Source organism: Ahaetulla prasina, chromosome 6 (genome assembly GCF_028640845.1).
Source record: "Ahaetulla prasina isolate Xishuangbanna chromosome 6, ASM2864084v1, whole genome shotgun sequence".
Lineage (NCBI taxonomy): Eukaryota > Metazoa > Chordata > Lepidosauria > Squamata > Colubridae > Ahaetulla > Ahaetulla prasina.
In genome coordinates, this window is record NC_080544.1 from 6,099,313 (window position 1) to 6,120,848 (window position 21,536).

The following is a 21,536-nucleotide window of genomic DNA, read 5'->3' on the forward strand; positions in this document are numbered from 1 at the left end:
AACTTATGTTGAGCCACTCCTCCCAGCAAACTCTGGGGCTATGCAAATACAGTGCAAAGCAGCCAGTCATTTCTACTGCTGGATTCATTTCTAATGCTGCATCATTTTATCTAGGATGGAAATCGAGGAAGAGCTTCCCTAAAATGAACAGTCTGTTAGACTGTTGCCTAACTTTTCCAATTTCCACAAAAATATTTCTACTTTCCTCAACCAAAATAAAGAACTAATTGGGTGTGGCCACCAGAGGTGGCAATATGTTTTATATAATGTGATTATATCCCCCAACACAATTTTTACATAACTTTAATTAGCGTGATGCAGTTTTAAGGGGGTGTAGCATCTTGTGCTACTTTTAGAGTCAATTCTGAATTATTTGTTAGAATAGATTTAAAAGGATGTTGTATCACGAGGAGTCCCATCCTGGCTCAAACACCCTCCCCAATAAGAAGAAAATGAGTGTGACATGTGGATTATAATAAACCTGAAGAAAGGGATTTTAACTGCAGATGATTCTGGAGCTCTCAAGGGAAATCATCAAAATCTTATTCACAGGCCAAATGGCCTTTGTGTGTCTTTATTCCATAGTTCTACCTAATCAAGCATAGAAAGTCTTCAGACTTAGGATACAATCAGTCTAAGATTCTCAGAGTTTGTTTTAAGAAAAATATCAAAAGCTTCTGCAGGAGAGACCAGGCTGAGCCTGAAGGAAGGGTCAAATGCATCATTAGACTTGAGTTCGTTTGCACCCACAAGAGACCTAAGTCCAGCTCAGTTAATTCCATTAACTCTTATCTGCTGCTAATTTGCCTTGACCATTAATAGTTTAAATTCTTGTACAAAGCTAGCATAAAATAAATTTGTATTCATTTTGGACTTGACTCCCAATTTCTTGTACTGCTTCCACTTTTTTAGTCAAGAGACATGGGCTTGATTGTTGATGCCCCCTTGAAAATTTCAGTCAGTTAAGTATCATTTCACTTTCAGCAGTTGTAAACCTACTTGGGTGTTTTCATGTGGTTGTTCACAATTTGAACAAAGTCCACAAATCAAGCACATGCAAATAACCTCACAGTTCATGCAAAATGCAGAACTATTTTGTTTTCCTTGGCACAGTCCTAAGGTTACCATAGGACATTTTCTTCTCAAGCCCTAAGTTCAAGAAGAATATTTGCAGCATTATGGGGAAGACTTTGGAGAGGAGCAAAGAAGGAAGGTTGGTCCAAAGGGAACATTCAATCTGCAGCCCTCTTGATCTAAACTCATTCATCTTTGCTGAGCTGAAACAGCAAATTTTATCAAAATAGAATTTTTATTATACATGTTTCCCACAGAACCCTGCAGATATGTTTTTACAAGCTTAGGGAGTATTTATTTGTTTTATTTTTATTTATTTATTTGTCAAACACAACAGTATATATAAATATAAGCATGAAATAACCATACAAATTGGATACAATCAAAGGGAACATTAGGACAGGAACGGTAGGCACGCTGGTGCTCTTATGCATGCCCCTTAAAGATCTCTTAGGAATGGGGTGAGGTCAATAATAGATAGTCTTTGGTTAAAGCTTTGGGGATTTTGGGAAGACCACAGAGTCAGGTAGTGCATTCCAGGCATTAACAACTCTGTTTCTGAAGTCATATTTTCTGCAATCAAGATTGGAGCGGTTCACATTAAGTTTAAATCTATTGTGTGCTCGTGTATTGTTGCGATTGAAGCTGAAGTAGTCTTCGACAGGAAGGACACTGTAGCAGATGATTTTATGAGTTATACTCAGGTCATGCCGAAGGCAGAGGAGTTCTAAATTTTCTAAACCCAGGATTTCAAGTCTGGTGGCATAAGATATTTTGTTGTGATTAGAGGAGTGGAGAACTCTTCTTGTAAAATATTTCTGGATATGCTCAATTGTATTAATGTCTGAAATGAGGTGTGGGTTCCAGACAGGTGAGCTGTATTCGAGAATTGGTCTAGCAAATATTTTGTATGCTCTGGTTAGTAGTGTACTGTTTCTGGAGAAGAAGCTACACAAGATTAAGTTTACAACTCTTAAAGCCTTTTTGGCGATGTAGTTGCAGTGGCCTTTGGCACATAGATCATTTGATATGAAAACTCCAAGGTCTTTGACAGGGTGAGAGTCATCTACAAGGACACGTCCATCAAGTTTGTATTTAGTGTTCAGATTCTTTTTTCCAATGTGTAAGACAGAGCATTTGCTGGTTGAGATTTGGAGTTGCCAAATTTTTGACCATTCCGACACAAAGTCAAGATCTTTTTGAACGGTAGCTGCATTGTTGGTAGTGTTAAATAGTTTAACATCATCTGCGAAGAGAACACAATTACTTATAATATGGTCACAGAGGTCGTTAATGTATAATATGAAGAGTGTTGATCCTAGAACGCTGCCTTGGGGGACTCCGCTATTGACAGGAGCAGGATTTGATAGGGCACTGCCTATTTTGACCACTTGTTGTCTGTTTGACAGGAACGCTGTTATCCAATTATGGAGGAGTCCGGAGATGTCGTAGGATTTTAGTTTTAGAAGAAGTTTGTCATGTACCACTAAAATTTATGGATTTATGCATCCACTTCTGCAAACTCCGCATAGAACTCAAACGACGGCAAGACGAAGGTGAATCCAACCTATACATTGACTACCGTGCTGACTGCATTAAAAGAAAAACCTAAAATCAATTGCCCAACATCCAACTTCCCATCACCCAAAACATCCAACCATCCGTCGTACAGAAATTTCAACCAGCCCAAAACAACAATACAGAGTCATTTATTGTCTCCACTGAGATGATTCCTCAACGATCTTCAGTTGGTCCTTCCCTATTCAATCAAGCCAGGAAAAAATCTCCTAAAATTCTTCCTTGGGAAACCATTTTCCATATTTATCTTGCTGTTCTATCAGCCAGAAATACTCATCTCTTCCACTTTTGCACATCCTTTCACCCTTCTCTAAAATTCACAAAATATTTCTCAGGCATCCCATAATAACTTAGAGACTGAAAAAAGTTTTGGAGTCTTCAAAAGCATTTCAATATTCAGAACAGAATCAAAATCCAACTATGGCCATGCTAGAAACTCATGAATTATGCAGCTTAGTCAAATACATGATTTATACAATACACAAATACACACCACAAAAAAGGGGCCATCAATTTGGCACCCAGAGATGGTCAAACCACAATACAAATGTGCCCAATTGTGCAAAAGTCAACCCACCAACTTTTTCCGGACTTTTATGACAGTATTTGCATTCATCTTGTTTTATATTTATCTAAACTAAAGCTGTATTTCCAATATTTTTGACTCAGTCCAATCTGAAAAAAAAAGTTTTGCTTATTTGTCTATTAGTTTTGCAGATTCTTCTATTATTCCACATGAGACATGTGTAACCAACCAGCTTTCTGGGTTATGGATCTTTGATTTGCCCAGTTTTATCTCTTTTAACTAGAAGAAATTCCATAAAATTTGGATTTAAGGTCTCTGTGTGCTTCCTACTGGTATTTATTTACTTTCTTCTACAAGTGCTTTTATGTCACTTTAGCCAAAAAAAGAAATGAGGAGAAAAGTGTTATATAATAAATTACACAGTACATACAGTCAGTGATGGGCTTCTGTTGGTTCGGACCAGTTCGGGAAAACAGGTAGTTGTGACCTGTGGGTGGGCCAGCCCACCCACCCATCCCAGTGCTCTGCTATCCTATTTAGCCAAGATTTTTAAGCCATGCGCATGTGTGCAAGCTACGCGAGTGAGCAAAGCACATGAGCGAAAGGCTGCATATATGCGCACACTCACATTTTTGATGCTGGGTGAACCAGTTGTTAATTCATGTGCTGCCCACCTCTGCAGACAGTATGACGTTAACAAATAATATCATAAAAATCATAAAACCCCAATAACTATAGCAACAGGACTGTACCACATACATGAGTGGTATGCACAGCTGGCAGGGGAATTCTGGGAGTTGAAGTCCACACATCTTGAAGTGCCTGAGATTCAGAAACACTGACCAGCAGCAGCATCCTCTATCTTTGATAGAATCCCAGCCCAGCAAGATCATTACTTGATGAATGAAGAGAGCACCCTCTTATTAGCCTAAAAAAGATGCTGATACCATCTTAGGCCAAGCAATTTTGGGCTTCTGATGGACTTACCTCAGTGAGCCTTTGCAGGTGTTCAGCGGCATCGTTTGGTGAAATGAATGCACTTTGATCTGTCCTGCAAAATGGGAAGTGGAGAAAGAGAGAATCACAGACCCTTCAGCCAACCAGCATACCGATAACTTGAGTGAAACGCCATTAAATGAACCCATTTCTAGATTTTGCATAGCTCTTTAAAAGCAGATGTAGGAGACAGAGGGATCCACTCCCAAAAATCTCAGAGTGGAATGTTCGGCAATAGAAAATGAAGGTTATTTCCTAAACCTCTTTAGAATAGAATAGAATAGAATAGAATAGAATAGAATAGAATAGAATAGAATAGAATAGAGTAGAGTAGAGTAGAGTAGAGTAGAGTAGAGTAGAGTAGAGTAGAGTAGAGCAGAGCAGAGCAGAGCAGAGCAGAATAGAATAGAATAGAATAGAATAGAATAGAATAGAATAGAATAGAATAGAATAGAATGTTTTTATTGGCCAAGTGTGATTGGGCACACAAGGAATTTGTCTTGGTGTCTCTCAGTGCACATAAAAGTCAAGATACATTCATCAAGAATCATAAGGTACAACAACACTTAATGATAGTCATAGGGAACCAATAAGCAATCAAATCATATTAGGAAACAGTTAATATAACTTGTAAAGATACCAGCAACAAGGTTACAGTTATAAATCGAAAGAGATTGGTGATGAAAACGATGAGAAGATTAATAGTAGTGTAGATTTAGTAAATAGTTTGACATTGTTGAGGGAATTATTTGTTTAGCAGAGTGATGGCATTCGGGGAAAAACTGTTCTTGTGTCTAGTTGTTCTGATGTGCAGTGCTCTATAGCGTCGTTTTGAGGGTAGGAGTTAAAACAGTTTATGTCCAGGATGCGAGGGGTCTGTAAATATTTTCACAGCCCTCTTAATGCATCTACAGTCCTTAAAAGTTTATAGAAATGTATTCACTGTAATTATTCCTTACGTTATCAATCTAATCTTAATAAAGCTCATATAATATGAACTGAAAAATGAGGTAGGGAGATGTTTCCCTTAATTAAAAGCAATGTACCAATACTTTCCAAAACAAATGCAAGGTTTGGCACATCAATATTTCAGTGAACACCAAATGAAAACTAAAAACTGCATTTTGGATTAGACGCCTCCACCAGCTAAAATTTGATCATCTGATCTGCTTTGTGATTTCTTAATCCTCATTATTTCTCATGAATCATATCCGGTTTGCTTCCATCAGTAAGGAGAAGAAACCCTGGATTAATTAAAGGGAGGCAAGCTTTAACAGGGTAGGAAATGCTGACATGGAATTGCACATTTCTTTTTTTCTTAAGGGCCTGTAATTCTCACACGATCACCCCACTCAGCCACATTTTATCTTCTCTAGCAAAGACTGGAGTGACTACAGTGCCCTGAGCATGTCTGGTAGACTAGTTTTCCGAATAGTCATAGCCAGTGGTGGGATTCAAATAATTTAACAACCGGTTCTCTGTCCTAATGACCAGCTGGGTAGGCATGGCTTGGTGGTCATGTGACTGTATGGGCGTGGCCAACTCAGTGTTACTCATATCGATGGGCGCTTCGCCTTAGCTGTTACAATGTACTAAGGGTTAACCAGAGAGGCAGTTTCTGTAAGCAGGGCAATAAAGATTAGGCTAGAAACAACACCAGAATGTTTCCTTCCTATCTTCCTTACAGGATTAGCCCTGTAAAGTGGAAAAAACCAAAATAAAATTTCTTCCAACAACTGGTTCTCCGAACTGCTTAGAAAGTTAACAACCGGTTCTCCCGAATAGGTGTGAACTGACTGAATCCCACCACTGGTCATAGCCCACATGCTGGCTGGGAATTTTGGGAGCTGAAGTCCATACATCTTCAAGTTACCAAGAAGGAAAAACACTGGTGTATAACTGTCTTGAGGTAGAATAAGCAAATCCCCTTCTAAACTTCCAGTTTAGAAATTTTAACATCTGCACCTTGGAAAGTCTGTGTCTCTTTTCATATTTAGCGAATACTTCTGATTTACTGTAACACACCACAGCCCAGACTGTCTATTCCGACAGAAATCAAGATTTCTACCCTCTTCTTCACTGACATAGCATTATGCCTGCACACGATTTTCAAAGAAGACTAATTTTTCCCCTTTTCATTCAGAGTTTTTAATATATATTTTTCTCTCAAGCACACAGTATCTCAGGCTCCAATTGTAATATATACCACCTTGTCTGATATCTATCTTATCTATCTATCTATCTATCTATCTATCTATCTATCTATCTATCTATCTATCTATCATCTATCTATCTATCTATCTATCTTTCTATCTATCTATCTATCTATCTATCTATCTATCTATCTATCTATCTATCTATCTAATCTAGCTAGCTCTAATCTATATATCTATTTCTGTCTGTCTATCTATCTATCTATATCTGTCTCTCTATCTTCTATCATCTATCTTATCTATCTATCTATCTATCTATCTATCTATCTAATCTAATTTATCTATCTCCAATCTATATATCTATGTCTGTCTGTCTGTCTGTCTGTCTGTCTGTCTATCCCTATCTATCTATCTATCTATCTATCTATCTATCTATCTATCTAACTATCTATCTATCTATCTATCTCTGTCTATCTATCTATATATCTACCTAATCTATCTACCTATCTACCTATCTATCTATCTATCTATCTATCTATCTATCTATCTATCTATCTATCTATCTATCTATCTATCTCTAATCTATATATCTATGTCTGTCTGTCTGTCTATCTATCTATATCTATCTCTAATCTATAAATCTATGTCTGTCTGTCTGTCTGTCTATCTATCTATCATCTACTGTATCTATCTTATCTATCAATCATCTACTCTATCTATCTATCTATCTATCTATCTATCTATCTATCTATCTATCTATCTATCTATCTAATAACTTGGAAGTCAGGCAGTGCCAACGCCCTGCTTTCCTGTTTTCTCAGTTGTACCTGGGAATCAGATGAGGTGGTGTATCAAGTTCTTGGTAGGTTTCCACACAGAAATATGAAATTGGAAAGAAATCTGGAAAAGAAAGAAACATGGACTCCTGTTCCATGGACTCCTGTTTCATGGACTGTTACAATTGGAGCTGAGATACTGTGATGTATGTATGTATGTATGTATGTATGTAGACTCATTTACACAAAAAGGAATACCTGGGTTGAAACTTGAGAGCTGTTTCCTGGTATCTGAGTGTTACATTCTCAGCATATTCAGTAGCTGATGTCGCTGTTTTCTTCTGACACTCTGAGAGCCAAGACCCTGAATTTCCCATCTCCTATTCAAAGAGGGAGGAGCAAAATAAAACTATATTCAGGTAATTGGGAGCCAGACTGATGTTAACCATCTATTTTAGGAGAGGGTGGAAATGAAATAGGGAGGGGGAGGAAAAGAAAGAAGACGAAGAAGGAAGTCAAAAATTCATCGTCTTCTGCTTAGTATAGATAGTCCTTGACTTGTAACAATTCATTTAGTGACTGTTCAGAGCTGTAATGGCACTGAAAAAAGTGACTTATGACCGTTTTTCACCCAAACGTTGCAGCACTCATATGGTTACATGGTCAGAATTCAGGCGCTTGGCAACTGACTCATAGTTATGATGGTTTCCACGTCCTTGGGTCACGCGATCACCTTTTATGACAAGCAAAGTCAACGGGGAAGCCAGTTTCACTGAACAATGGTGTTCCTAATTTAACAACTGTGGTGATTCACTTAATAAGTGCAGCAAGAAAAATTGTAAAATGGGGCAAAACTCACTTAGTAGCCATCTTGCTTAGCAACAGAAAATTTGGGTTCAATTGTGGTCGTAAGTCGAGGACTACCTGTACGAATATGAAGATGACAACGTGGTGATAGGGAGTGTGGGACCCTGTCAGTGCACTCTTGCCTACAACACGAGGGCTCTGTTTGTTCCCCGCCAACTTCCTCAGAACCCTTGCAGACATTAGGTAGAAGATTGTTTCTCCAAATTTGCTCATGTCTTTTTTGAAGCCATCTACATTATCCATCAAATCAATCAAAAAATCTGAGGGCTGCACAACATCTTGACGTTTGGCATTCAGCAATGGGAATTGTTTGTTTTTTCCCTTCCTCTGTCTAACTTAAGATATTTCGGTTCACCTTGTCTACATACTTGCAAATATCTCTTTGCAGCCATATGGGTGTCACATTTTGGGGGGACATGAAGCATCAGACTTTGAAGAAAGTACTATACGCTTCTCCAGATAATAAATTCTGGGCTTTTTCTAAGTTTTTTCCCCCTCAGAATGCTGTGCTTTAGAAAAAGCCCTCTTTACTCCATCTACCTAGAACAGGGGTTTCATTGAGGGCCGCATCAGGGTTGTGATTGACCTTGGGGGGGGGCAGGGGGGCATGGCCAGGTTGATGTCACTCATGTCAAGGAGGCACCTGTGGTGGCCCAAGCTCTCTGCCAGTGAAAACAGGCTCCAAAGCTCCATTTTTGGCCACAATGGCCTCCTGCAGCCCTCTGCCAGAGAAAATGGAGCTCGGGGGGCATATGCAGGGCTCCCCAGGCGCCACAATGGCCTTATGCAGCCCTCTGCCAGTGAAAACAGAGCTCTGTTTTCCCTGGCAGAGGGCTGCAGGAGACCGTCACAGCCAAAAACGGAGTCTGGGAGGGCCGCGCATAGCTCTCCCGATGTCGTGTCCCACTCCTCCGCTGACGGCCGGGTCAGGGAAATCCAAATCAGGCGTGCCTCTGCAGCTCTGCCAAAGTCCTAGCAAAGTCCTCAGGGCAGGCAGGAGATCAGAAAGTGACTTCAGCAAGATATGTTTAGACTTTGCCTGACTCAGAGAATGCCAGAAAGCAGATCCTTTATATAGGCCATGGGGTGTGGCTCCATGACTCAGCACTTATCCAGGCCTGCCCCTCCCTTCCTTCTGTTGCCTCCGCCTATCAAGTCTTCTGACGCGAGGGTCACTCCAATCGGCAGCTGTTGGTAATTGACCTTCCTCAGGCTCACATGCTGTGGAGGAGGGGGAGGGGTCTAGTTGCTCCGTTTGCCTGAGCATGGAGCCAGAGCTGGGGGCTGGAGGTATTTCTTCCTCTTCAGCCTGTCTGGGCATGGAGCCAGGGCTGGGGCCAGGAGGCATACTAGGACATTCTTCAGCGTTCGGAAGCAGATAAGCAGACCCCGGCTGAGGTGAGAGCGGGCAAGACACAACACCCGAGCTCAGTTTTCACTGGCAGAGGCACTGCGGGCCAGTCCTTCGCTGTTTCCAGGGCAGCCCCGCAGGTCAGATCTAAGCACCCCACAGACCAGATTCCGCCTGCAGGCCTTGAGTTTGACACCCCTGACCTAGAACAACTTAACATAAGTTTTAGTGTCAAGGTTGAACTGGAAGAAGCCAAATCCTGCCAGTACACAAGAGATTGTATCACACACCACAGCAGCAAAACTCCCCATTCGTGACTTCTCTAAGGCCGCTTCTGATGATAGCATAAATTTCAGAGAGATACTGATGAGAGGACAACTGCTGGAAAGGCCAACTCAGCCCATAACAGTTGGAAATGGCATTTTGTGTTGCACAGTAGGAAAGGCTAAGTAAGATTAGCTGTCATCAGCCTTTCTCGTTCCCTTGGCTAACGAAATCATAACAGCACCCATTCAACTTTAAAAAGCAAGAAGGGCTTAAAAACTAAGAGCAATAAAAAACACAAACTATCTTGGTACAGAAAGAAATCAGTCACGGCATCTTTGTTGCCAAGTTGGTTTTCTCAGATACGTCCCACAACTAGCCTTACTAAGAAATTACTGTCTACACACACACAGAGAGAGAGAGAGAGAGAGACAAACAATCAGAATCTTCCACCCAAGAGAAAAGCTGCTACTTACCTACAGAAGAAAAGAAACTAAAATGTCCACCCAAAGACAAGTCAATGTCCAATCTGTTCATGCCCAAAATGTCTGCGAAGGTCTTGTAGTATTAATGGATTTTATTTTATTTTTATTTTTTAAAATATTTTTATTGTACATTTTCCTTCACTTTACATCACAATTTCAATTTTGTAACAATGATATGTTGGTTGTATCAGCACCTTTTTAAATATACATTATGTTATACATCCTAGTTACGACCATTTTTCTCTTGTTCATACAATATAGTCCAGGGGTCTCCAACCTTGGTCCCTTTAAGACTTGTGGACTTCAACTCCCAGAGTTCCACAGCCAACAAAGCTGGCTGAGGGACTCTGGGAGTTGAAGTCCACAAGTCTTAAAGTTTCCAAAGCTGGAGACCCCTGCTTTGCTGGCTGAGGGACTCTGGGAGTTGAAGTCCACAAGTCTTAAAGTTTCCAAAGCTGGAGACCCCTGCTTTGCTGGCTGAGGGACTCTGGGAGTTGAAGTCCGCAAGTCTTAAAGGGACCAAGGTTGGAGATCCCTGATATAGTCCATAGAAAAAAGAATAAAAACTTGATATTAACTTGAATTTTTTAAAAAATGTTCCCATCTCATCCCAACTGATCTAGAATGTTTGAAGATTACACTGACTTTATTTCTAGGGTTTCTTTCAGGCTTTTCAGCTGCATTTACTGTACAATGCACCCCCACAAATGTCGGAGGACACCAGACAATCTTTGAAATAAAAATAAAATCCAGAGGCTTTTCTTTTATTACTGATAAAATTACAGCAAATGCTTGCAAGCCAATTACCTGATTTTCGTCATGGGTTTTCCCATTTTCTGTTTTTGGAATGGATGTAGGCTTTCTGGATTTTAAGTTCCCCATGCCAACCCTTAGAGTGCCATCGCAGGGGGTTGGCGTGTCTTGAAACACGGCCTGACTTTCCTCTAAGACTACAGATTTGTCTGGGTAGTTTTCCTTGTTTTCATCTCTGGGGAAGAAAAAAAAAATCAATAAAACCACATCTTAAAAAGCACTCTAAAGAATTTTAAGTCAGTAAAACAGGGAGCAAAATGGTAGTGCTCAAAGCAACACATCGATCACCAAGCTTATCTGAAAAAGACAAATGTCCCTTTTTGTTTCTCCTAAACAAATCTTCCCATCACAATCACCAAGCCAACAATAAAGAATATTTAAGATACTATCATTTTTTACTCAGTCGGTAAGAAATCCACTCCCTAATCCCAGACTTCCAGAATTAATTACTACAGCCAACTGGTTCAAGTTTGCCAGATAAAAAAAAATCCCAAAGGTTTGCTATTGTATGTATGTGGTTTTGGAAAACAGTAGCATTTCACCTTCCAGGCCTGGAACCCATCCAATAGCACTGTAGCACTTTGTTTGTTTTATTAACCGCCCCGTGGTGCTTTACAGCTCTCTCTGAGCAGTTTACAGAGTCAGCCTATTGCCCCTAACAATCTGGGTCCTCATTTTACAAACCTCGGAAGGATGAATCAGCCAATCGGAATTGAACTCCTGGCTGTGGGCAGAGTGGGCATCCCATTCCTGACCTCAGTTGTCAGGTTCATCTCCCTTTGGACAAAATTTCAATCCATTTTATTGGGAAATTGCTGATGAGATAGATAGATGAGAGAGAGAGAGAGAAAGAGAGAGACAGACAGACACACAGACACACAGAGAGATGAGACAGACAGACAGAGATGATAGATTGGGCCTCTGGTGGCTCAGACTGCTAAGACAGTCTGTTATTAACACAGCTGCCTGCAATTACTGCAGGTTCTAGTCCCACCAGGCCCAAGGTTGACTCAGCCTTCAATCCTTTATAAGGTAGGTAAAATGAGGACCCAGATTGTTGGGGGCAATAAAAGTTGACTTTGTATATAATATACAAATGGATGAAGACTATTGCTTGACACAGTGTAAGCCGCCCTGAGTCTTCGGAGAAGGGCGGGATATAAATTCAAAAAAATAAAAATAAAAATAAATAGATAGATGGAAGATAGAGTTTATGGAACAGAATTGTTCAGGGCTGGATCGTTCACAATTCCAGCTATATTTAGAAAAAAAAATGGTTGTGATATTGTTGGCCCCAAGATGTAGATCAGCTCAAAGAAATATACTTCATATTAAGACTAAGACTACTCCCTTTTTACGACCCTGTAATCCCTGTAATTCAAGATAGAGTCGGGGCGACTGGATGGAGCTGAGCTTTTACTGGCCGGATGCCTTTCCTGACACCTTGCAGAGTTCGCAATAGATATTTTTTCTTTGTCTCCTAAGAGAGAAATATCTGCCTAGGACTGAACTTTCAATCTTCTGAGTGAGAGGCAAGCATCTTCACAACCGGCACAATATGAAGACTTAAACTACCTTTATTAAAATTGGCTTGATTAACAGAATCCTGCAAGTCCGATTATCATTTACTTTTTCCTTCTTTATACTCCCTAATTGAAATTATGGTGTTTAAGATATTTTCACATTCTTTTCACATCTTCCTTCCTTATTTGGACTTAAGAATGCTTTCTTCTTTATTGTTTTTTTATTTATTTTTTATTTATTTATTTTTGTCACAACATCATATAAAAAGGATTATATAGTATATAAACATATATATGAGTAAATATTAGGAGGTATAAGCATCAATATATATATATATAGGAAGAAGAAAAGAAAAGAAAAAACCAAAAAAACCAAAAAAACCAAAAAAACCAAAAAACAATAGGACAGGAATGGTAGGCACGTTTGTGCACTTATGCACGCCCCTTATAGTCCTCTTAGGAATGGGGTGAGGTCAATCTGTTTTGGTAACAGATCTCCCCTTTTAGAAATTGTAGAGAATATTGGTAGCTCGGGTTGTAGATTTAGGCAGAGGTTTGTCCTTTGAGCTTGCTGCTTGGCTCCCAGACCTTTCGTTACCAAACTAGGTAACATCTTCAATGGGGTCATCCACTTCTGCCCTTTCTCAATCCTCTAGTGCTGTGGTGGCGCAGTGGTTAGAATGCAGTACTGCAGGCTAACTCACTGCTCACTGCCAGAAGTTCAGTCCTTACCAGCTAAAGATTGACTCAGCTGTCCATCCTTTTGATGTCTTCTATTAGATACCACTTAGCAATAGCACTTAGACTTATATACCACTTTATAGTGATTTACAGCCCTCTCTAAGTGATTTACTTAGAAAGTGAATCACTTAAGAGTCTTCATTTTACCGATAAAATGGGCACAAAATATTCAGCAACCAATACTTTTGGAAACTTGGGGAAAAAATTGGGTTAGAAATGTTAAATGTACGCAAGCACAGAACTTGAGGGAAAATTTTTATAAAATGTTTTATAGATGGCACTTAGACCCTAAGAAATTATCATGTATGTATCCAGATATGCAAGCGAAATGTTGGAGATGTAATTGTGATGATCCTACATATTTTCATATTTGGTGGACTTGTAAGAAGATTGAGGCTTTTTGGATAAGGATCTGGTGGATTATACAAAATGTTTTGAAAAAGAAGATAAAGTTCCTACCGCAATTTTTCTTATTGGGAATTAATTACGGATTGTACAGTAAGTGAGACTAAGCTGATTTTAAACTTAATAACAGTGGCAAGACTATTGATAGGACAATACTGGAAGAAAAAAGAGTTACCTACAATAGAAGAATGGATATTGAAAGTTGCTAATTTGGCTGAGATGGCTAAAATCTCAGCCTTTTTGAAAGACACTACACAAGAAAAATATCTAACTGAATGGAAAACATGGATTGAATACACGCAAAATAGATATCAGATTAAGAGATATCAGATTGCCTTTGAATGATTAGGATGTATTTATCTCTGATTTGTAAGGGGGAAGTTAGGATTTGAGAAGAAGGAAAGGATTATAATTTGTGTTAGGGAAAATTTAGCGTATGATTGTTTTTTTCTTTTGAACTATATCTTGTGTTTGTTCTGGGAAGTTGGTGGGGGGAGGGGTGGTTTTGGAGGGAGGGGGAAGGGGATGGAGGGGGGGAGGGGGGGAAAAGGGGGGTGAAAATTTTTGTAAAAACTTTTTCAATAATAAAAAAGAGTCCTCATTTTACCGACCTCAGAAGGATGAATCAGCCGATCAGAATTGAACTCCTGGCTGTAGGCAGAGTTAGCCTGCAATACTACATTCTAACCACTGCGCTATGAGGGTTCTTACAATACAGAAATTGTGATGAGTTAGACACTTGTTCAATTGACAGGGAGCAAGGGTGGGTACCATGATGAATCCCTCAGCTTACTGGAATCATGATTTTCTCTTTTAAAAAAACAAACATCTTAAACCTTTATTTCCTGACCTTATAGAGCCGTGATGGCAAACCTATGGCACGTGTGCTGGAAGTGGCACGCAGAGCCAGCTCTCCAGGCATGTGAGCTGTTGCCCATTGCTCTTCCGGTTTCCGGTGCACGCATGCGCACCGGCCACCTGGGCTTCCAGTTTCTGGCATGCATGCATGCGCAAAGACCAGCTGGCCAGTGCTCATGCATGTTTTGGAAACTGGAAGATCCTCTTCCCGGCGCGCGCAGGTGCAGAGGGCAGCTGCTTCTCCGGTTTCCAGCACACACCCATTTCAGCACTCAGCGCCAGAAAGGTTCACCAACATTGTTATAGAGCAACTGCCTGGGTTCTCACAATCTCACAGCCAGCTAATCACATGCCCAAACTAATCCTAAATATTTGTGTTGGCAGCAAAGTAATATTGGAAAGGTTACTACAATTCAGGCTTGCAAATACTCTGGCACACTTGGACAGGAGGAAGCCTCAGCAGGCAGAATATCATTTACTGTAGCTGCGTGATTCTAGACAGTAAAATAGGTCACCAGTAACCAGAGCAAACTGTTTCCTGTCCTGGAAGACATTTTCAATAAATTCTCCCCATCTGCTTCTCAGCCCTACCACATGGGAAGGCTTATCAAATGGATAAGTTTGGAGGAAGATCAGCGTGGAGGAAGTGATTCTCATCATGCCAACTGCACAATCAGCCATCCAGACTTAACTGACACATAAACAGGAAGCCAATGGTGCAGCGGGCATGGCTGTACCTGTCCTATACTGACTATTTTGAGACTTTATAATATCATTGACAGAGTGGACTTAAATGCCCAATCCTGGTCCAATGCAATATATATTATCATATGCCACCAATACTTCACTGCCTTCTGTATAGAAAAACAGAACATTCCAACAGAGTTGGAAGGAACCTTGGAGGTCTTTAGTCCAACCCCCTGTCCAAGTAAGAGACCCTATATCATCCCAGACAAGTGGCTGTCAAGTCTCTTATTTTTTTTAATTTATTTTTTTATTTGCATTTATATCCTGCCCTTCTCCGAAGACTCAGGGCGGCTTACACTATGTTAGCAATAGTCTTCATCCATTTGTATATCATATACAAAGTCAACTTTTATTGCCCCCAACAACAATCTGGGTCCTCATTTTACCTACCTTATAAAGGATGGAAGGCTGAGTCAACCTCGGGCCTGGTGGGACTAGAACCTGCGGTAATTGCAGGCAGCTGTGTTAATAACAGACTGTCTTACCAGTCTGAGCCACAGAGGCTCTTAAAAGCCTGCCGTGATGGAGCACCCACAACCTCTGGGGGCAAGTCGTTCCACTGGTTCATTGTTCTCACTGTCAGGACACGTCAATCCCACCCAGACATGCCACTACCTAAACCACTTTGCCAGTTCTGAGAATTCCTATGGGACTTTTCCTTGAAACTTTTTGGGAATGTTGTCAAGTTCTACTTAATTGCCATGAGCATCAGAAGTTTGGCTTTAGCTTTTATTAGAGATTGTGGATCTCAGCTATACTAGACTATTTTCTTCAAAATGCCATTGCACCTTTTAATGCCCACAACATCCTGTTTTAATTGTTGAATTTATTCTCATTCTGACCATTCCTTTACTTATACCCACGCTTATTTTCTTTTCAGAGTTACAGGGGGTCTTGAGGTGGGCAGAAAACTAATATCTGGCTATGTATGGACTTTTTCTTAACTGTTTATGGATTTTAGCTCTGAGGGCTATTCTGAGCTATAATATTTTTAGATCTTGAGCTTAATGCAAAAAGAACTTCCTTTCTTTGTCTCTATCCCCTCCTCTCCCTGTTTCTGGAATTTAAAATGTTTCCCAGCCTCCAAAGAGAACATTTGTTCTCAAGTTCTCCACTCCTTCTTATACTTCAGGAGTGTCTCACACACCCAAGGTGGGACTCTGGGCACAGTGTCTGTCCTCGCCTTCTTCTGTATGGAAAGGTTAATTCCTGTGATTGAATCTAGGGAAGAATCTAATGGACCCATTAAAGGTGGGTTTGCACCCCTTGAAATTTCCAAGCATCTATCAGGCCAAGAATCCCAGCCTCTGTCTCTTCTTCTTCCAACTCTGTTGTAAAAGATGTTGCTGTAAATTAGTTTCCCAACCCAGTCAACTATTTTTATTTTATGTACAGCCTCTTGGCAAAGTCAAAGTATGTTTAGTCTTGATCAAAGAGTTGAAGATTCTATTTTGGTCAAAGTAAATTGGAAATGCATTATGCATCTGTCCCACTTCAGTAACAAGTCCCTCTGGATTGGGATGGTGAAATATATCAGCCCACATTATACAGGAGTTAACAAATTCCTATAAAAGCAGGAATCTTGTAGTTCCTACCTGTTTAACTGGGCGTCCCGTGAAAGTCTCATAAATGGGCTTGTTAACGATGTATCCTTAGGCTCAAAATAGCTATGTCCTAGAGACTGCTTTGATCCCGCCGCAAATCTGATTTTTTTTCCCTTCATTAATAACTAAAACATCAGGGATAAAAATATCTCCTGGATGCTGTTCTTGATATGTCCCAGATTCCAGAAGTGTTTAAATTTTAACATAATAGAAACAATGAATTAGATCTTGGCCAACAGTTCAGTTTTCAGTTTTTCACAAATTTTTAAGATGTGCCAAGAGACTGACTCTTTTCTTGCGATTTTTAAATCCTTCTTATGAAAATGGAATCATGAGCCTTTCTACTACCCTCACTTTCCCTCAGCAGCTCATTGGTTTACTAGATCCTAAATAAAGTTGTGACCTTGCCACTTCCATTCACCATCCCCATTTTGGCTTAGAAAGCAAAAACGAATCTCTGAAAAGCTGTTGCTTAACTTTTCCAATTTCCTCAAAAGTATTTTTACTTTGCTCAACCAAAATAAAGAACTAATTGGGTGTGGCCACTAGAGGTGGCAATATGTTTTATATAATGTGATTATATCCCCTAAAACAATTTTTACATAACTTCAATTAGCGTAATGAAGTTTTAAAGGGGTGTAGCATCTTGTGCTACTTTTAGATCAATTCTGAATTATTTATTAGAATAGATTTAAAAGGATGTTGTATCACGAGGAGTCCCATCCTGGCTCAAACACCCTCCCCAATAAGAAGAAAATGAGTGTGACATGTGGATTATAATAAACCTGAAGAAAGGGATTTTAACTGCAGATGATTCTGGCGCTCTCAAGGGAAATCATCAAAATCTTATTCACAGGCCAAATGGCCTTTGCGTGTCTTTATTCTATAGTTCTACCTGATCAAGCATAGAAAGTCCTCAGGATACAATCAGTCTAAGATTCTCAGAGTTTGTTTTAAGAAAAATATCAAAAACTTCTGCAGGAGAGACCAGGCTGAGCCTGAAGGAAGGGTCAAATGCATCATTAGTCTTCAGTTTCTTTGCACCCAGAAGAGACCTAAATCCAGCTCACCTTGGAATATGGGATGGGTTGTTTTTTTTAAAACTTTCAAATTTAAAGTTTCTCCCACTTGCCATGATCCTGACAAAATGCTGGGTGAACACCACTGGAGGGAAGTTTCTGACTCTTATAAAGAGATCCTCCCAAGAAGGATCCTGCCTGGAAAGACAAAGGGATAAAACATCTAAGGCAGAGGTCTCCAACCTTGGCAATTTTTAAGACTTGTGGACTTCAACTCCCAGAATTCCTCAGCCAGCTTTGCTTTGCTGGCTGCGGAATTCTGGGAGTTGAAGTCCACAGGTCTTAAAGTTGCCAAGGTTGGAGACCCCTGATCTAAGGAATTTTATCTAAGACCATAGTGGGGAGATGGACCCTTTCCCTGTGCTGTTCCAACATTAATTAACAAGCACACACACACCAAAATCAAGATTTCTATATTTGGGGCACTTGAAAATAAAACATTCCCATGTTGGGGTCAGCAACATCTTCGACCAAAGCAGGAAGATAGGAACAAGGCATTTCAAAAGAAACAATTAAGCTTTCCAACTTCCTCCAAAACAAATTCAAAATGAATTTAAAAAGAAAACGGGAAGGTTGATAGAGTTCAAGTCCAATGCTTGTGTAGAGAAACCTCTTGAATTTATTTCTTCTTTCTCAGAAGGAAAAGTTTTGATAGGTGTTTAAAGGAAAGGCAACTGGGAGAGCATCGCCCAGGAGCCAAATTGGGGATGAGGCATTAACCAATCGAGGATGGACAGTGCCTGAGAGAGGCTGCCACTAAACCTGGATGTTGTATTCAGTAATCAGAATTGATACCCTTAGGCAGCCCCAGGCTTCTTCTTCTTCTCCTCCTTTTCTTTTCTTTTTTCACAGCCACCTGCCTTGCCCTGCTTTCTGAGAATATCCACAGGGGCTTCTTGGGAGTTCTGGAAAGTGGCTTTCACACCAGCTCCATATTCAGAAAGGAGGGTTATTAATTGTTTCCTTTCCACATCAATTTTCCTAATTTGACCCTGCGGTGGAAAAACATGTCCAAAGACCAGGAAGATCTCTAAGCTGGGAGATGAGCGGTCTGGATGGCAATCCAGCCCAAGCCCTGCACTGCCCTTTGGGGTCCTCCTGTCCTGCCCCACCCCCTCCCTTGTGCCTCACCAGAGCCACAGGGCCCCAACACATGTAGGTAGTGATATACTGCCTCTGAACATAGAGGTTCTGTTGGGATGCGGGCAGGGCTTGTGAGCTGCACGTGGGCCTAGGGTGGTTTGACTGATGAGAGTTTTCCCCTCCCGTTTTCCAGATTCCTCTATGCAAATGCTGAGCAATGAAAAGGAGGCGCCGAAGCGCTCACGGCAGCCCATTTGATCTCTAGGAAACCATCTTTGCTTTTCTTTGCTCTTCTAGTTCCAAAAACGACCAAACGCGTTTCCTCCTCAACGGCCCCAGCCCGCTTCCTCTTTTCCGAGTTCCTGCAACATACCGGAGCCCACCTGGACAGATTGATAGACAGACAGCCCCCCCCCTCGCACTTCGGCTGCGGAGGGACCCTGGACAGCAGCCATTGATTGCCTCCGGATTCTTCTCTGGTCAGGAAACGGGACCTTAAGGGAGCCGTCCCGAGTTGCGCCGGCCAAGGTCCCCCCCAATTAATCACCTCTTCCTCCCCATCCTCCCCCCTCCCCCCGCGAGCTCCTCCGGTTCCGCGACAAAGCCAGAGCTTGCCAAGAGCTGCCCGCCCCCGCCTCCAGCTCCGCTCCTGGGTCCCCGGTGGCCAAGCCCCGAGCCCTCCTCCGCTCCATCCCCGGAGATTTTCCACTCTCGCGCCCTGCCCACCAGGCTCCCTGCCGACCGAGCAGGCCGCTCCCCACCCCCATCGAGCGCCTCCGCCTCGCCCGGCGCGGCACTTACTCGGGCAGCGCGGGGCTGCCGAAGCTCTGGGGCTGGACGCTGAAGCAGAAGCAGGAGAACATGGGCGCGGGCTCAGCCCGGGCGGCCGCCGCCGCCGCCGCCGCCGCCGCCTCCCCGGGTCCCTCTCCGCGCCGGCAGCCCAGCCAGAGGCATGGCCGGCCCCGGCAGAGCGAGGCTTTCACGCGGCGCTCGGCCAGCTCGCCCACCGGCGGCCCGGTACTCGGCCGGCTCTGCACATGCTCCGCGTCCTCCCGGCCGCTGGGGGGGCGCCAGGCGAGGCTCCCGCCGCCCCGGCCGGCCTCTCCCGCCCAGTCGCCGCGGCGGAGAGGGAGGCCGCTAGCGCCGCCCGCCTCGGGCATCTAGCGGGGGCCGGGTCTTGCCCGACCTCCGGGAGATGCGGGCGGTTTGTGCCGTGGGCTCCGGCGGGGCCTCGGAGGACGGAGACGGCACTGCGCCAGCCAGGAGGGCCGCGCCCCGCCCGCACTCCGGCAGCAGCTACAAAGGGAGGGGCGGGGAAGGCGGAGGCGCCGGTGCTGCCCCCAGGGACGACCGGCACTCTTGACACGCACACGCGCGCAAGCACGAACCCGAGCAAAGGGACCCCGAGCCCTGGGCGCCGCCAGGGAAGGCAACGCCGCGGTTGGCCCCGCTGAACCGCCCCCGGAGTCGGGAACTGGCAGCCCCGGGAAGCTCTGGTGGATTCCAGCAGCAACCCCCCGCGTGCCAGGCTCCTTCGGGAGGGCGGCAGCCCGAGCTCTTTCCAGGCTGGCTCCGCCAACTGCTCTCCTTTCCGGCCCTTTGGGGCCTCCGGAAGAGCGGCGTCTCCTCCGAAGAACCCCCCAATCGGACCTTAGGGTGAGCAGGTGCCCCCGGGAGCTCCGCGGCGGCGGTGCCCAGGCCGGCTTGAACGGCCTCCGGTGGCCCCGAGCGGAGACCGGCCGCTGTCCGCCACCAAGGTGCTGAAGGCGGGGGATGGAAAAGCCAAACTGAAGAGTAAACCCGCTCAGGGCGGATTTAGGCCACCTCCGAAGTGGACTAGAGCGGAGACCGGGAGGAGATGCCCTCTTCTTCCAAATGGTCACTAGGACATCTTCATGCCAGAGTTACTGGGAAGGTGCCGGTGAACCCAGTGGACGGCAGGATTTATATTGCTGACTCTGAAACAGATGAGTGAGGCTTCAAGATGCTGACGACGGTTTCTGTAGAAAGAATCTGACAATCGTTTCTGTTATAAAACACAAAACACAATGAGGCAAAATCGAAAGATCCTTCCAAAATCTTTTTTTTTTAATGGTAGAGGAAATGAATTTGAAAGATGTGTGGAGAGAAAGGAATCAAGAGAATAGGCAATATACTTTTTACTCAAATAGACATTTGTCCTGGTCTAGAATAGATATGATATGGATAATAATGGAAATGAGTTTTAATATAGAAAAAATTGACATAGAAGCTAATACCTGGGTGGACCATAACCCCATGACACTTATATGGAAAGGCCAAAGGAAAAGATCCAGATGGACTTTAAATACTATGATTCTAAAAGATAAAGCATTTGTACAAAAAATAGAGAAGGAATTGACCTTTTTCTTTAAGGAAAAAAAAAAAAGAAGATACCTCAACCCAAAATCGTTGGGATACAATGAAGGCATATACAAGAGGCTTGATAATAGACTATGTAAGGAGAAGAAACCTTAAGAAAACCTTTAAAATATTAGAAAATGACTATAAGAAACTGAAGCAAGACTTACAAAAATTTTCAGAGAGAAAAGATATTAAAATGAGAATGGATTTAATTAAACATAAAATGGCTTT

The 21,536-nt window shown here is 42.4% G+C and overlaps 1 protein-coding gene across 3 annotated transcripts in view; it reads right to left on the bottom strand.

The window, feature by feature from the left end:
- Positions 1–20,196, bottom strand: part of FAM13C (family with sequence similarity 13 member C) — a 52,385-nt gene extending 32,189 nt beyond the window's left edge. For all 3 annotated transcript variants that reach the window (XM_058189095.1, XM_058189094.1, XM_058189092.1), the window contains exons 1-4: positions 19,725–20,196; positions 10,878–11,058; positions 7,362–7,483; positions 4,166–4,229 (exon numbers count right to left, since the gene is read on the bottom strand). In XM_058189095.1, coding sequence (XP_058045078.1) covers positions 4,166–4,229; positions 7,362–7,483; positions 10,878–11,058; positions 19,725–20,083 — 726 coding nt within the window. In that variant the 5' untranslated portion in view covers positions 20,084–20,196. The remainder of the gene's footprint in view (positions 1–4,165; positions 4,230–7,361; positions 7,484–10,877; positions 11,059–19,724) is intronic.
- Between the last annotated feature and the right edge of the window lie 1,340 nt (positions 20,197–21,536).